Source organism: Rhyacophila brunnea, unplaced genomic scaffold (genome assembly GCF_057557595.1).
Source record: "Rhyacophila brunnea isolate RB1 unplaced genomic scaffold, BYU_Rbru_1.0 scaffold_22, whole genome shotgun sequence".
Classification (NCBI taxonomy): domain Eukaryota; kingdom Metazoa; phylum Arthropoda; class Insecta; order Trichoptera; family Rhyacophilidae; genus Rhyacophila; species Rhyacophila brunnea.
Genome location: NW_028232882.1, coordinates 31,553,231 through 31,570,579, shown reverse-complemented (window position 1 = coordinate 31,570,579; position 17,349 = coordinate 31,553,231). Strand labels below are relative to the sequence as shown.

The window sequence follows — 17,349 nt, the reverse complement described above, 5'->3', positions numbered from 1 at the left end:
TGCAAGGGACAACTTCTCAGATTTAGAATTGTTTTATGCCTAATCCAGCACCAAGATACAAATCACACAATGGTTTGTAAACTTGTGTCACTATGCAAATGTACGCATAGTCATTCGGTTGAATGTTTCATAGCTTAACACACATCGGCACCTGAAAATATTGCCATCAAATTAAATGTAGTTTGAACAGTCCACATCGTATAAATTTGTGCACAAAAAAATCATAATAACACTTTATAAAACCATACATCACACTCAATTCGAAATACATAAAACACAGGGTAATCTTTGTACTTAAACAGTTTTTATTTATTTGTTTGCTGGTACACGTATTTAGGTCTGTTTTTATTTCTCTAAACGCCGTTTTCTAATACAGTACTCTCTCAGTAATCCGCCACCCCAAAAACCAGACAATTGTCCAATTAGTGAAAGTGGCGGATTATACATACAAGATATGGTAAAAATTAAAACAGGTATTTCGTAAAAATATTTTTTTTTGAGAAATTTGTACTAGCAAATTACGGTTTAATTTATAATCAAAATTAATTACCTATTTACTTAATTATGCATATTTATAAACTAAGTTTATCAACTAAATATTAAACAGTAAATCACTTGACACAACCAGTTGTTCAGTGAGGCAGATATTCTTGAATGGCTTAGGATTCCTGGCATTCCCTATGACCAAACGCTTCATTTTGTTTGTCCTGGTTGCATTGGAGCATGGCATAATAATTATTGTGATGCGGTCCTTGGGCACTTTCCTCCCATGTACATTATCTTCTTCGCGATAAACGTACGTTTTACGAAGGAGAAGTTTCCAAAATAAACCCGTCTCATCTGCATTATATATTTCTACGCGGCGGACTACTGAATTTGACAATCGAATACCGGCGGATTATAGTAGTTGTTGGATAATCGAGCTGCGGATTACTGAGCGTGTATTGTACTGACTAAAATATCGATGACATGTCAATTAATAATACAATTGATTTTTATTATTCCAGACTCGACGCCCTGAAGACGGACACCTTGAAAGGCGGCAAGAGCTCGAGCGGGGGCGGCAAGGCGAGGCGCGACGAGGCCAACGGTGACTGGACATGGAAGCGGCAGACCGACCTGGTGAAATGGCAACCGTCTCCGCTGAGGGGTGCCCTTCTCCGTCTGCACCCACCAGAGCTGTCGGGCTTGGCTGTAGAGTGCTTCGCGTGTGTGCTGCGCTACTGCGGGGACGCCCCGCCTGCGCAGCCTCCACAAGACCTCGAGGAGGTGAAGTGCGTCTATACGGTGCTCATGGTGAGTTTACTAAAAGTTTTGGATTAACGATTTAAATAGTGAAAAACGGGGAAAAAGCCCCTGGGTGGGTTCGAACCATCGACCTAGTAATATCTAGTAGAGTGCAATTAAAACTACTAATATCCCCAGACTTACCATTATATGGGAGGATTGAGGAATCTCAATGAAGCTCACGAAAATGATGCTCGTGTATACATTAGTGTTTCCAATATTTAAACTCATGTACTCTGAGGGCAAGAAAGCGTAAGGTAATTGATGCCTTTGAAATCTAGCCTTGGACAAAGCACAGGGCGACAGAACGGTGTGAGAAACCAGTGCCATGGGCATTGGCCTGCGAGCATCTAGTCAAATATAAAATAAGGTCTCCACTCTGTGATGACATTATACAACGATGGTTTTCTTTTTGCAGCACTGCCACAAACACCTGGCTCTTCGTGACGAGGTGTACTGCCAGCTGATGAAGCAGACCACCTCCAACAAATCAGTGAACCCCGAGTCCTGTCAGAGGGCTTGGAGACTCATGAGCATTGTGGCTGCATACTTTGGATGCTCAGATACCCTCAGGTAAACTTATATTCTTCTTTAAAGCATGTCAACTTCTAAATTAAGCATGCTCATATTGTACCTACATCCAAATATGACATTTGCGAAGATATTGTTTCATTCAGATAGGTGGTAACATGATAATCGTCATATCACTTTCGATTTTCAATTGAATCAAATGTTTCATACCCGATGATTGGAAACCTGTAGGACTGTGCCAGAAGAGTGTATATTATGTCCCATCAACGTGAAGTGCCTTTTGTTTTATACTTTTTTCTGTCACCAACGAAAGACTCACAAACTTGACTATTTGCGACACGGTTGTACCAGTGTACTCCATGGATTCAACAGAGGCATTGATGCTACAAGACAGATCTGCGACCACCTGTTTGTCCTATGCTCCTAGCAGTGGCGAAGGGTGTAGGCTGTTAAGATCCGACATAAGTAGTGTACACTAAACGTTGTCAGTCAATTTTTATTGAACTAAGGCGTAAAACTCACTTAACGCAGCGAGTGGGGCGTTCGCGCAAAATTTCACATGTGGCGCGTAAATCATCGAAAATACAACGTAATCAAATATGCCAGCGCACACTGGATTTGACGACGCATTGTGCCCGCCTGCCCCATGAGTCACCGTCGTGTGGCTTCTCAGCGACACGAATTAAAGAAAATACAATGTAGTCCATTCATTGAACACGGCAAGCAAAATCACGCTCCTGGAAGCGTCGTCGATAGACGGGCGAGAAGCCATTATTTAATAACAGTGAACTTATTGTTTAGTTATTGCATGTCCGATATTTCGCTGGTAGAATGATGTCATCGTGAATATTAATTACAAGCCCCGAGAAATAATATAATATTTTTATTGCTTTGTTATGAGAGACACTGATAATAATAATTATTTTGTGCTTCTTGGGCCCCTTATTACATAGGTGAAGGGTAATGCGCGGGTGGGAGGGGGCCTACTCAGTAGTGAGCGCACCGAGCGCCGCTTTGGTGGGCTTTATGCCTAAGACTACAACGTGTAGATAATGTTTGCTATTTTTTAAATTAAACTAAACCCTGCCCAATTCAATCAATAGTAGATAATAATCAAAAAATATTTGTTTATCTATAAAATATCTAAAAATATGACATTATTTTAGATATTTTATAGATGGATGAATATTTTTTAACGATTATGGTTTTGTATAGGTAGGGCTTAATGACTTTTAAAAACTAACCAGCACCATCTGCAAATTGTATTTTTAGTTCAACGAAAACAAATAAGTAAATATGACAGACAAAGTTTAGTGTACGCTATTTATGTTGAATCTTAACAGCCTACCTTCGTCCCTCGCCACTGGGTCCAAGTATGGAATATGATAGAGTGAAGTAAGTAAATGATTATCTTGTACGCTGTCATCGACCCATTAATATTGATGGCAATAATTCTTATATTCTAGACCATACTTACTGGAGTATCTAAGCTCAGCTGCTGGAGATCGCCGGAGACACTGCCAGGGCACGGCTGCCGTCTGTTTGGCTAACTTGAGGAAGACTGCTCGCTGCGGCGGAAGGAAGAATGTGCCCAGCGTGGAAGAGGTACGTTTCAAATCTTGTTATCGATTTATATTGGATAATACAGCAAGAAGAGAATGCTGAGCCAAAATGCGTAAAGGGACATTTTGGCGAAAATTACTTAAGACGTTAAATTGTTAGAATTTCATTTTCATCATGCGAAAAGTTTCGTCTGTAAAAGTTATTCAGTGATGAAGTTACTGATATTTTTGGTAGTGAAAAATAAATATGCGAAACCAACAAAAGTATTATGTATCTACTACTTTGTCACAATCTCAAATTGTCACAGTGATTCCCAACCGGGTTTTGCGAAACCCTAGGGAAGTCAGGTTTAAGGTGAATTATATGAAGTGCCTATTTTGAATGTTTAAATTCAAATTCAAATTTACAGATTATACTTAATGAACATAACAAGTTAAAAATTCAAGCGTTTCACGATGTGACATTACAAAATTCGTATCAGGGTAATGAGTAAAAAAAAAACTACATGGAAGCACTAAGTAGACTCCTTAAAAACTTCAAAAACAATGTCGCCTCACTCGTCGGTGTTGTAATTGTTACAGGTGACTGCTGTATCAGCTGGAAGAAGCGCACGCCGTCAAATCTACAGATTACCTGGCGGAGCAGAGAGGGTCGTCAACACTCGATGCTCTACCGTCGTGCAAGACGTTATCCACGACCTCTGTGATCTGGTATGTTCTTGAAATCTATTATCTTTTTTGTTTGATATTAAAAGACTAGACAATACACAGTGTGAATGGAATGACCAGTTCAGTTTGGTGCGAGAAGGGTGGAATCAGCTTGTGATGTCTGAGAGAGAGATGATTATGAAAGGTTTGATATTTAATTTTGAAGTATGGTAGATTTTGGTACAACAATTATCTCAGAGAGCTGACGTTGAGTTGTACTATATGGCTGGGTTTGAATTTTATCCAGCTAAGCAATTTTACTTAAAAGTGTCAAATCGTTTCTCGGAATTTTGGCTTCGGTCATAAAATTTTAACAAAACTGATAAAAATTAAATTTACACATACGTCGCTCACGCGAGGCGTTGTAGCGGTAACTGAATACAGTATGGTAGCGGTAGACACCTACAGACCCAATGAATGGCGCGGCGCTACACTGACATGACTGTAAACATTATATTACGAAATGTGAAACATTATACCCCGTTTACACGTGCATGGATTTACTATTTACAGTACGTATTATTATTATTATTACGGCCGGCCGGAAAAAAAAACGAACTACATCACTCAAAGCATTTTTGACGTTTACCAATTTTTGCAACCGGTCAAATAGCAACATGCAATGACAACATCGTGCCCATAGATAATAATATCACGTCTCACTTATGGTTGAAGAATGAGATTGGCGAAACAGGCACTTTTACGTGTAAGCATTAGATTAAAATACACACTATTAGTGCCAGTAAATCCATGCATGTGTAGACAGGCGCTATTATAATAATATGTTTTATAATTTTAAATTTATGGTCCCAATTAAGCAATGTAAATTATTGTTTTGATTTCTGTTCCTTGAGTTTGGTCCAATTAAGCGGAATCGTCTATTAAAAAAAATATATTTGTGTATATTCTCTCTTCTGATTATAATTAACATTATGCCATATTTACTTTCAGATCGGAGTAACAAATGAAGCAGAGCAGGCCGAGTTCTCTCTGTACTGCATAGTGCAGGGAGATGCGTTCACGATGCCTCTGGCGGCGGACGAGTACATCTTGGACGTGACGACGGAGCTGCAGAAGGCGGCGCAGCCCTTCTACCTCATCTTCTGCCGCAGTGTGTGGTATCACCCGCTGAGGCATGATGCCAATCCCCTCTATACCGAGGTACATTTTTCAGTCTTACGCACTATCATTGAGAACCTTTAGCCGGCTCGCACATCAAAACTCGTCTCGTCTGACGTAGATGCACACACTCATGCCTTCATATGCAACACCGGAGCGACGTTCCTGATAGGTTTGATTTATGGCTGTGCGGCAGACGAGACTAGTTTAGATGTGAGAGCCTGCTAATCTAGTCGAATATTGAAAGGATTTAAATATTCAGAGTTAAATCATAATTTAAATTGGACTTTAACTTACTTTACTTTTACTTAATTAACTTGGATACTAACTATCTTTTTTAAGTTTTGTTTATTACTGACAGAGAAAAGTGTTTACAACATTTGTTTAAAGCCAAGATATGTTCCTCGAAAGTTGGGTGTAAAGCAAAATCCCATATAACAAAACAATCATTCCGATATTTGAAAAAAAAATAGAAAGTTTCTAGTTGAAAAATAAGTTTCTACTTAGTTGAAATTGCGTTTTATTAAAATCATGCAACATATTTGCAACACACTCTTGTGAAGTTAATTATTATCAAGGATCGTTAGTCTGTTTTGAGTAACGGCAAGTAGAGAATTTGAAGATACCAAGTATTATGAATGTATTGTTACAGGTGCTATTCAACCAAGTGGCCCCTGACTACTTGGAGGGCTTGCTCCTGGAGCTTCCTGGCGGAGGAAGGCCATCGGCGGGGGCTCTACGCGACGTGGCGCTCGTGGCCGCTTTGCTGCACCGAGCAGCCGACCTCAATCATCCCCCACACCTTAAAGAGGTCAGTATTTACCAAAAAAATTTGAATTAAGGTTAACTACTAGTGGCGAAATGATATTTCATTTGACAAGATTGGATAATTTATATGTTAAATTTTTTTATTGACTTGAAATCTGCATACATTAGATTCTGGTCAAAGTGCTTTACCAATGTTTACTAATTTACGATGGCCCCGCGGCTTAAGCATCGGCCTATAGCGTCGTTGGTCCCAGGTTCGAACCCTGGGTCTAGCAAGTACATACACATATTGTTTTTCAATTTGTGTATGTCAGAGTATGGACCTAATAAGTTGAGCAAGTGGCTGACATCCATTTCTCGTAAAAACAAAATCTGTTAATACAAACCTCCACTCTGTAAAGGCCCATAATTATGATCTAATTAGGATTGGACATGGTCGAAGAAAAAAAAACTTCTTCTGTGATTGTATTTTATAATGCATGTTTTGAAGTTATTTTTTGTAAATTCATTTGGCTTGTTGTATAATATTATTTATATTTTATTTCAGATCAAATTCCTTTTGCCGAAACCAGTTCTAGGTCTCAGAGAAGTAAGGCCTGCGAAGTGGGCTTCGCTGGTGCAAGCCGATTGGGCCGTTGCCCAACCACTCACCACTCATCAAGCCAAAGCACAGGTATGTGGACAGAATAATTACTAATTGGGTGGTATCAACAAATTTTATAGATGATAGAGAAGATTATTTTGTCCAATTAGTATGTCATAGATCTTATGAAGTGTAAAACACGAGCACAGTGCAAACGAACGGATCAGGTGTGTTTGAGGCAGACAGATGCACCTGACGGCTATGCCCCCTAGGAGAGAGGAGAGGAAGAGATGGAAGAAACAGAGATCGTGCTCGACAAGACGTTCTGCGAGTCAGATATCTGTTTTACATCACCACAATCCCCGTAATTTGTTGTTTGTACGATATAGTGTAGTACTTTGTATTATTTTTTACCAGAAAACATGTAAACGGGGTATAATACTCCGTTTATACATGCATGGATTTACTGTATTATCCTTCAGTTGCAAGCTTGCATGCATGAATCAAAATGGTTTGGAAGTTTCTGAATTTTCATGCGATAGTAGGAATTTTTTTCGATCTGCGCCTGCGATGTAGAACGATAGTGGTGAACCTGCCGGCAAAAAAACGAACTATACTCATTCTGAGGTTAACCGATTTTCATTGCCTGTCAAATAGTACTATAAAATGACAACATCGCGTATCACTTACTCTTGAAGAATGAGATGGGAGAGACAGTCAGCACTTTTACGTGTAAACAGTTATTATCACGATAGAATAAAATACACACTATTGCTGCCAGTAAATCTATGCACGTGTACAGGTGCTATAAAGCTAGGTTTTTTTAGAATTGTGACACCGAGCTCAACAAGTTCGAAATCATTGATCTATTAAAACACAATGTATCCCTAGATCAAGGAGACTCTTAAAAGATCTGATTGAGAGATTCTATCCGCAGCCTTAACCGTATAATAAAAGAATTACTGCTTCCTACATACCGGATAATATAATGATATAATACTTCAATGCATGCAACAACAATTGTGGGAAAATGTCGGGTCAAATTGAAACAGCCATTATAATTAATTAATACTGCGTTAAATTTGTTGAAAAAGTGAAAACAATAGAAGAAAGACCTATTCGAGTTCAGAGGTTTGTACACTTTTGCCCGGGAAGTGATGTATTTTCCCACATTGAAAAACGCATAAAACATTGTGCAGTTTTACGCAATCATGCAAATTTATTAATTCTGCATTCTGTCGGTTATTGTTATTATCCGTATGGCATATTTCATTATTTTTTTTGTACTCAATGTTGCTTATAAATTTCACAAACTAAATCTTTTTGGTGTGAAAGATTATCTTCGGAAGCTGATTCTGTCAAGCAGTCATGGTAACGTTTGTTAGTCACCGGATTTTATTTACTATTTTAATATACAAACATAATTGGGAACTTGTTACTTGTCCGAATACAATCACCGCCCAAAATAAAAAACGGTGACATTTGTAGTAATAAAATATGAAGTAAGAATGTTCAGTGTTGCCACCAAGCTGACTGAATTTTAACATTAGAAACAATCCAAGTAATGAATCTATCAAAACAAGTGTTGAGATTATCGAATTGGTACCTGAATCTTTGCATACAATTGATATTTAAGGTTGATAGTATCGATCCACTGCTGGAGGAAGACCTCCCTTAGCTCCGCCCACACTTTTCAGTTCCTAGTCCTCCGCTGCCATGTACATCCACCGAACTTAAAGAGCTTGTCTATTCTGCGGGTTTAGGGCGTCACTACGGGAGTTTTGTACCCCTTGAGTAACACTGAATGATACCATTTGTCCAGCCCATTGCCATTTCATCTGCGCAGTGATCTCTATCATATAGTATATTCTTGTCTGCTTCCTTATTCATTTGTTTCTTTTGTGGTCTATGTGGTTATGCCCAACATGCACCTTTCCATGCCATATTGCACTAAACACAATTTTTGGATTTCTTTTAGTCTCAACGCTGGTTGCATACATTGTGTGAACACTTTACACTTAACATATAGTGGGATGTCACTTATCAAGATACTATTCATGTACCCAAATACACTCAACGTCAATGCGAGCAATCTCATCATACATGCTATTGTAAATTGACTTTTGTCATCCGAGACAGACGTAGTTGTTGACCCACTCAATTTGATTGCCATTGATGAGGATCGCTTTTAGTTCAGAAAAGCAGTTTATCATTACTTTTGTCGTCGAGACAGCCTATCCCACACCTCAATCTGGAGCATCCACGAATAATGACATTATATGTTTCAGGTTTTGGCAGTACTATCACAGTGGCCGTTGTTTGGCAGCTCATTCTTCGCAGTGAAGCGGGTGACAGGAGGAGGCGGCGCTACCAACACCAGTGAGTGGAGAGATCACATCTTGGCGCTCAACCGACGCGGTGTACACTTCCTCGACGTGCAGACGCATGAGACTCTACAGCACTGGCCTTTCGCAGAGGTTATCAGTACCAGAAAGGTAAGGGTTGTCTGCCAATTATTCATTTTCAAATAGTGTTCATATTGGTAGCAGTTTTGGGAGTGGGAAAAAGTTCATGAATCACACTGCTTGAGTACTGAACAGAAGTATTGAACATCACAATGAACAAGCAACACAGAGTGCAAGAAAAAGTTTGATTTGTGAAAATCAATGTGAAACGGGTAACTATTTTTCGAACATCAAGTGAGGACACAAAACTCAATTATACCCAGGCCTTTTTTTGTCATTCAACACGGTGGAACGGCATTCCGGCACCGTTTTTCACAGTATTTTTAATAAATAAGAAATATGTCAATCAGAAGACAACTAGAAATGATTCGTAGATTTCGCGAATACATTCTCAAAAAGACACCTGAAAAACGTTTGATATATGCTCTGAATTCTATTCCCATTTCTTCAAGTGAATGTGAACATGGGTTTTCGCAAATCAATCTAATTATTACCCCAATAAGAGCTTCGTTGAAGACCAAAACAGTTTCGGCACTTTTGTTCATCGAACTCGTCGAACCACCTTTGACACTTTTCGATCCTTCAAAATACGATGATCAGTGGTTACTCAGAGGAAGACATTCGGCTATAGACACTAAGAAAAGGAATCGAGACGATTCGTCAGATGAGAATTGGACAAAACTTTTGAAATCACTATAAACTTTTATTCAACCTATGATGTTTTTACAATTTTAGTTGTATATTTTGTAATTGTTAATTTAATGTTAGATTTGACATGTCTGTAATTTAAAAAAAAAATTTCATTTTTTATGCTCTTCAAGGCATAGGAAAAGTTGCTTTAAGTTTCATTTAAATGATATTTGAATATAATTCTGTTCAGTAAAAAGTTTGTCGAGTTCCAACACTATACCTATGCTCTCGGTTGAGGATTGAAATGACGGTTTAAAATATAACTAAAAGGTCAGCAGTTTGACACATTGATTTAGTGACGAAAAATCAAATATCAAATAAACAATATAATTTTACATTCTCAAAATTTTGAAGCCTGAACAGTTCCAATTTTAAAAACATTATTTTGAAGTCAAATGATGACATGACAGATAAATAAAACAAATGATATAGTGTTCCTTTTGTTATGGTTCGATGACATTGAGCTACTTTATAAGCTACATGTCAGCGAATTTACAATCTGCTTGTAAACTCGCCCAGTGTCATCATTGAATTAGCTAACAAGCAGGTTGTAAACAATCTACCGAGAAAAGTTGAAAGTCGGGCTACTTTACATGCTACGCGCTGGCGTGTTGGCCAATATGCGTTTGCGCAGTAGAGCGATAGTGGCGATGGGCCGAACTGCGTCTGCGCAGAGCGATAGCGACCTCCTGGTAAAAAGGTAGCGTGTAAAGTAACCCGGCTTTCAACTTTTCTCTGTAAATTGTTTACAATCTGCTTGTTAGCTTGTTCGATGATGACACTGGGCGACTTTACAGGCAGATTGTAAATTCGCCAACACGCAGCTCGTAAAGTAGCTCAATGTCATTGACGCTTTACATAATATGGAAGATATTTTCAGACAATGATAGGATTAGGTATTAACTTTGGGGTCGTTAAACAATCTTTTTCCATTGTTTTCCATCAGACACATTCCTATATTATTATGAATGCTAGCATATAAAGTCCCTAATAATTAACAAGAATTTAAATATTATTTCGTACATCCTTGGCTGGGCTTTCCATTTCTGATGTGAACCAATTTGTATTACGGGACCAAATCGTAGAATTGTATTCCAGAAGTGAATGTTATTACGAAACCAATGGTTAATGTTATTGTGAAAATTATTTTCAGGTGCGATCCGAAGACGGGTCCCTGTTCCTGGACATGAAATGCGGATCTCTGCTGCAGCAGCGTGTCACCCGCCTGCAGACGGAGCAGGCTCACGAGGTATCCCGTCTCGTCCGCCAGTACATCACCCTGCAACAGTCGGGCGCTGGACCTCTCAATTCGGATTGAGTCCATATGAAGGTAAACAATCTTTAACACGAAGAGATTAAACAACTGTAAATAATACAGCATTTAAAAGGCCAGGGGTGAAATAGGGTTAACCCTCATATTTTTAGTTTTGAAATTAAAACAACAATTCATTTTAAAAAGTCAAAGGAAACCTTTACATAAATACAGGGGATTCTCGTTATCCGAGGGTAATTAGGACTGAAAAATTACCTCTTAAAGCGAATCAACTTTAAACAGGGACCAAAATTACTTAGTAAATGCGTTTAATTGAGGTACGTTTAGAAAAGAGAAAGACATGTGAACTAGACAGAAATAGCATAGTAGTGTGGGATTGATAGATTGAAAGTGACAGCTGACGACTATGAGATATTGCGCTTGTGTTTTTATAGTTTTTTTGCATTCTCCTGCAAATTCGTAACTGCGTGGACTCGAATAATGGTGACTCCCTCTATACCAATTTGGTTGCTTGTGTGCACTTACAGGTAGAATTTTACCTGCCACCAATCTGTGGTTGACACAATTTTACATCAAGATATTTATCAAAATGTCTTTGGATAAAAATATATTATAGTCAGAAAACATCCTTATCGGCCGAATTTTAAATCCATTTTATTTTTACAAATAGTTTAGATGGGATTCTCACACTCAATTCAATTTTTACCAAAATGCCAGTTTATACTATTTTACCTCACACTCTTTATTTGATATTTAATCCAATATATTTTTCTTCTTTAACCCTTTCGCTGTGAGCCATTATCGCGGGAATTTATTTTCAGTTAACTGATCTGTTAAAACGGTCACTACAGCTAAAACAGATCGATTCCAAAATTAAAATATAGATTACTAGATGAACTATATATCAGTTATTCCAAATGCACCAAGAAATAAGCTATATTCGTGACATTCTAACTAAAATAAATCGAAGAAAATGGAGACGCTAAAAAATATCCAAGATTTGACCGCGCGGTCAATATGGCGGCCGTCCAGTTTTCACATACACGGTTTCAACACATACTACAGAGCAATTCGCCGCTCTTGTATTTGTAATGCACAGGGTTGAGTACATGCTGCCGGAGTTAGTTACGGTCTATGACTAAAAAATCACATTTGTTCAATCATCAGTGGGTTTATCGGCGTTATCGCACTTGGTAAGTCGTAAACTCAAATTTTATAACCCCTTCAAATCATGAAGCCATAAAATAATGTTCGTCATCATGACACATTAGGATGTTTTGGAGAATAAATCAATAAAAATAATTACCCAAGGCTAAAATACTATTATACTTTATGAAGCGCCGTCGGCTTTACAAAGGGCCTGTCGAAAGAAGTCGCCAGGCAAAAATAGACCATGTAAAATGAGCTAACACAGTTCGTGGCACATAAAAATTATATATTATTACACATTATAATAATGTAAATATAAAAAATGGAACAATGAACAAAGATAAAGACATACCAATTTACTGGAGAGCTGTGCGTCGATAAAATATTTTTCCTTGAGAAGCAACAGTTTTTAAAATAAATAACACAAACTAAAATATACCAGGTGCATGATAAGCCGCAAAACATGGAACTACCCACAATGTCACGTTACATTCGGAGCACAGTATCGCGACATACGCCTTTTCGTCGAATGATAGCACACATAGCATCTTCTGCAAATGTTTGACGTAATGTGTGTTCCTTTCAATAAAGTCGGCATATGTTTTGCAATGTCTTTTGATGTAGTGCGCATGGATGGTTGTGCGTGAGTTTGTGAATTTACTTCCTTGGTCAGTTTGTATTTACTTAGTGACTGTTTAATAATATTTAATTGAAAGTCCGCCAAACTAATCTTTCTTTTTGTAACACTTTTGAACATCGTATGGGAATTTAATAAATATAAATCAAAAATATGAAAAGCAACTTTTTTGTACCACTTAATGCTTTTTCTGAGGCAGTTCAGGCTTGCTAACATCATGTCCGTTTTGTCCACGGCTCCCATATTCATATTGTAATCAATCACACACTTGGGTTTATTAACAGGTTCACCTGTCTTTCTATTGGTTTTACTCGTTAGCGCAAAAGCATCATCATGTATAGTTGTGAGCATATGAATGTCGCGTTTATCATGCCACTTCAACGCCAATAAAGGTCCGCGATGTTGTGATTCCGATTGCCCTTTCTTTAATTTTTTGAACTGTGGCATATTTTTTTTCGTTTTACGAAAAGTTCCACATGCATTTGTTCGTGTGTTGTGCAAGTGTTCGAACAAAGCTGGGCTAGTATACCAATTATCTACCCAAAGGTTATGGCCTTTGCCTACGTAATCTTTGAGCAATGTGGTTACAACCGCCCCCGAAATTCCAAGACCATATTCGTCAGTCAAGTCTGTCTGTTCTCCACAGTATATTATAAAATCTAATACGTAACCAGTCAATACGTTAACTAAAACGAACATTTTTATACCAAACCTATGTCGTTTCATGGGAAGATATTGTTTAAACATGAGACGCCCTTTGAAAACAATAAAACTTTCGTCAATGCATATATTTTCAAAAGGCTTCATTGTCTGTTTGAAAATATTTCGCGTATGGTCTACCAAGAGTTTGATTTTGTGTAACTTAATACCGGGAATTTGAGTTTTAGGATCAGAAAAATGCAGCATGCTGAGTAAAATTTGATATCGGTCTCGAGTCATTGTTTTTCCGAAAATGGAACTGTAAAGTTCTGGGTCTGTTGACTAATGTTCTTCTATGGTAAGATGACAATTTCTCGTCATCTTACCATAGAACATACTATGTTTTCAATGACTTCGCCAACGTCGAATTCATCTTCACTTATATCAAAATCAGAGTCTGGATCCAGCATGATTTCTTCGGTAATATTGTGTGGTAGTGACATTTTGGCGGGTGAAATAATTATTTCACATATATTTATAATGACCAAAAACACTAAAAACAAATCGTAAAAATGTTTCTATCGAGATCACAAATCACTTAGAAAAAATACATAACACTAACGTAATCGTAATAATTAATTAAAAGGTCAATAAAAATAATATTGATGCACGCTTTTCGATGCCATGACCAATGTTTTGTTTTGATAACCCTGGTGACGCGTCGAGTGCACACGCCTTCGCAATGGCGGGCGATTCAAATGACTGAATAACGAGTGTTCTTTTCAAAAATATATTTCCTTGTGTTTTACTTGACATTTTTATGATCTGTTTCCTGATATGTCTACCTAAAGGTTTGAACTAATTTTTAAAGCATATTATCCACAACTGTCTCTTTCTAGTTTGGTCGAAAATACGAGATAAAGTTTATGGCATGTTTACATGCCATACGCAGTCTAAGGGTTAATCCTTTTAACACGGTAAAATTTGATTTCAAATAATTTCGGCTTGTTTGACTTGGTGGATCACCAGTGACTGGCACTGGATTACTTGTACGGTAACGTGGGTATATTTTCCTGTATAGGGTAACTGGTATTGGTATGTTACTCCAACTTAGTCTGATAATATTCGTTCAAAGTACCTAATTAAAGAAGGCTGGCAAAGTAAAAGTTTACGTATACACTGTGCCAGAACACGTGAACTCGTTGATAGGAATTTACTGTATGACCACAGTCTGGCTTCTGACCAGTGCGCATGGTAGTTGCGTTGACCGTTGAAACTAAAGATGCATCCTCCATCCCACAGAGCATTACATCTACCGCCTCTAGTCTACGATTTTAGTATGTATCGAAGCGTTGCTTTGGCGATCATTGAAGCCATCTCCATCTTTGAGATCGTTGATTAGAACAATGAACTTGTACTTTTATAAAACTGTGTTCTTAGATTCTTCGGCTATGATACTTTTGGCTAGCCTTTCCCAGAGTTCTCCCTTGTATGATAAGTAGAAAGTGGTATTTTTCAAGTATCTCTATGCTTTTAGTATATGAAATTGATAACTATAAAAAAAATAATATGGCAGCATTGAATGTCATGTTAATAAAAAAGAAAATGGTGGACCGTTTTGACATCTTTCTTTGTGTAAATTATTTTCAAGTTCACATTATGTGCGATTTTATATGTATGTTCATTTAAATAATAATATTATTCTGAAAACACTGCCTAATGCACGGGGCGCGATACCCAAGGACGCAGGTTCGATTCCTGCCGGATGTCTTACTTTTTCAAAAAGATTTTTTCTATTGGCTATATTTTCTCATAGAATTATGTATGTTCAATAATTAGAATGGTACATTCTTAAAATCTTGTGCATTATTCGTTGAATAAAATAATTAAGTAGTTAATTAAAATAATATTATGTTTTATAATCAAACTTCTTTTAGTTTCTGTCTCAGTGCAGCAGTAGCAAATAAATCCCGTAAATAAGAATTACGGATTGCATTCTAACTTGTTTCTGTTTTATTACAGATAATGGTGAATGTGCCATTCTCGAAGGAGACCGTGGAAAATAGCACCGCCTCACCATAACTTACGACAGTTTAACACAAAATAGACAATTTTTTTGAAACCCTACAATAATAATAGTGTGGGACCAATCTACAATATTAATCAATACCTGAATATTTAAAAAATGATTTCAAAATGTCATAATCCTGATTTTCTGTAATGCAGACTATCCACGGTGTAATTTGTTGCACAGAATGAATATATTAATTTGTACAGCAAACTGTGTCAGGCATGATTTTTATTAATATAGCAACCTGCTCTAAGGCATTAGCAGACTTGTACTACTACATTATTTGAAGCCGCGTTGAACAGTCTGCTTTCATGTGAATAGCCTGCTTTTATGCTTACAGGATTTCTACATTGATTTATATACTGTTTTCAGATAAACAGAAATAATTTTCCAGGTATTAAAATAACAGTGACATCTGACAGAAAAAAATACAATTTATTATTTCGTTTAGCATTTAAGTTTTTATTGTGTATAAATAACATTTTTTTTATAGAATAAGAAGTCATCATTGGAATTTAATAATACTCCACTGCTTATAAAAATCTCTTATCTATTTTTTTAATCAATGAACCATAGACTAAGAAATATTGTATTTTTATTAGAGTTTTTTTTTAAATAATTAAATGGATTGTTAATAATATTATGAATGAGAAACTTTTATTGATATTTTTACAATTTTATACCATCTTGAAATATTATGACTAGCAATAAAATGAATATTTAATTTTAGGTAAAGTATTTACCTAATCTTAAAATGTATTACTCAAATGCATTCCATTATCCGAATTGTTTATTAATTTGAAATCAATATATTGTATTGAATTTATTTAAATTTCAATAGTGATTTACTTCATAAATTTCCAAGTATGGATGAATAAAAACATAACTCAAATATAGCTAATATCACCTTACAGACCTTTGAGATTAACAATATGAAATTCTTAATTATTTTGAAATTAATTTTAACAAACTTGTAAACTTTTTCTTCCAATTAATTCTAGTTTAGTATGACTTGTTAATGTAAGTCAGCCATTTTAAATATATTTCATTTATCAAAAGCAATAAACAATAATATAAAATTCAGCAATAATTAATTAATATCAGATTGTGTTTATTTTCTTCATTATTATATTAACAAAAAACAGGGAATCAAATATCCAAAAATAACTTATTTATATTGTTAATTTTTCATTACTTTTTAATACTTCTCAGCATTTTTCAGAAAATATAATAATTATCTGTCATTTTTCTGTACTTAACCTGATTTATTGTAGGAATAATACGATTTGTAAATATTAGAGAAAGAAAAATATTGATTTGTAAAGTCGCTTCATTAAATAAATTGCAATTGTTTTATTTTCACTTTTACAATTTATTATTATTATTATTATTACTATTTAAAAGAAACATTTTATTACCTACCTTCTTTAACTCAAAAAATACCCACATAATAATATCGTCTCTGTTCTGGCAGAACACACTAACTGGAGAATACTAGTTTTGAGTAATTTGACTTTGAAGTTGTTAAAATGTTTGAAATGGTCTATCATGTGAGTTTATGAAGTAATCGTAAAAAGGATGACTTTAAAATAAAGACAGTTTATTTATTAAGAAGGTTTCCAGACGGTAAAGTTTGAAATAAGGAACATTTTGGTATAACTAACTCAATGTCATTTTTTCGAATTAGTGTCTTCTGCCAGAACAGTGACGATAATATATAATTTAAAAATTTACACATGATTATATATTACTGACATTAAAAAGTGTTATATATATTGTAATTTTTCATCCACTTTTTTAAAACTAATTTATATTGTGAGAGTATAATAAAAATAATATTACTGCCAAAAGTTGGTAAGTCTTAAAA

The 17,349-nt window shown here is 36.2% G+C and overlaps 1 protein-coding gene across 1 annotated transcript in view; it reads left to right on the top strand.

Annotated features, from left to right (window-relative positions):
- The window catches only part of Myo10A (unconventional myosin 10A), a 257,780-nt gene extending 240,999 nt beyond the window's left edge, over window positions 1–16,781 (top strand). Inside the window, exons 24-33 of the mRNA XM_085949682.1 lie at window positions 1,008–1,296; window positions 1,706–1,860; window positions 3,285–3,423; window positions 3,963–4,091; window positions 5,040–5,249; window positions 5,860–6,018; window positions 6,523–6,648; window positions 8,847–9,053; window positions 10,867–11,043; window positions 15,434–16,781. Coding sequence (XP_085805808.1) covers window positions 1,008–1,296; window positions 1,706–1,860; window positions 3,285–3,423; window positions 3,963–4,091; window positions 5,040–5,249; window positions 5,860–6,018; window positions 6,523–6,648; window positions 8,847–9,053; window positions 10,867–11,031 — 1,579 coding nt within the window. The 3' untranslated portion in view covers window positions 11,032–11,043; window positions 15,434–16,781. The remainder of the gene's footprint in view (window positions 1–1,007; window positions 1,297–1,705; window positions 1,861–3,284; window positions 3,424–3,962; window positions 4,092–5,039; window positions 5,250–5,859; window positions 6,019–6,522; window positions 6,649–8,846; window positions 9,054–10,866; window positions 11,044–15,433) is intronic.
- Window positions 16,782–17,349: the final 568 nt, after the last annotated feature.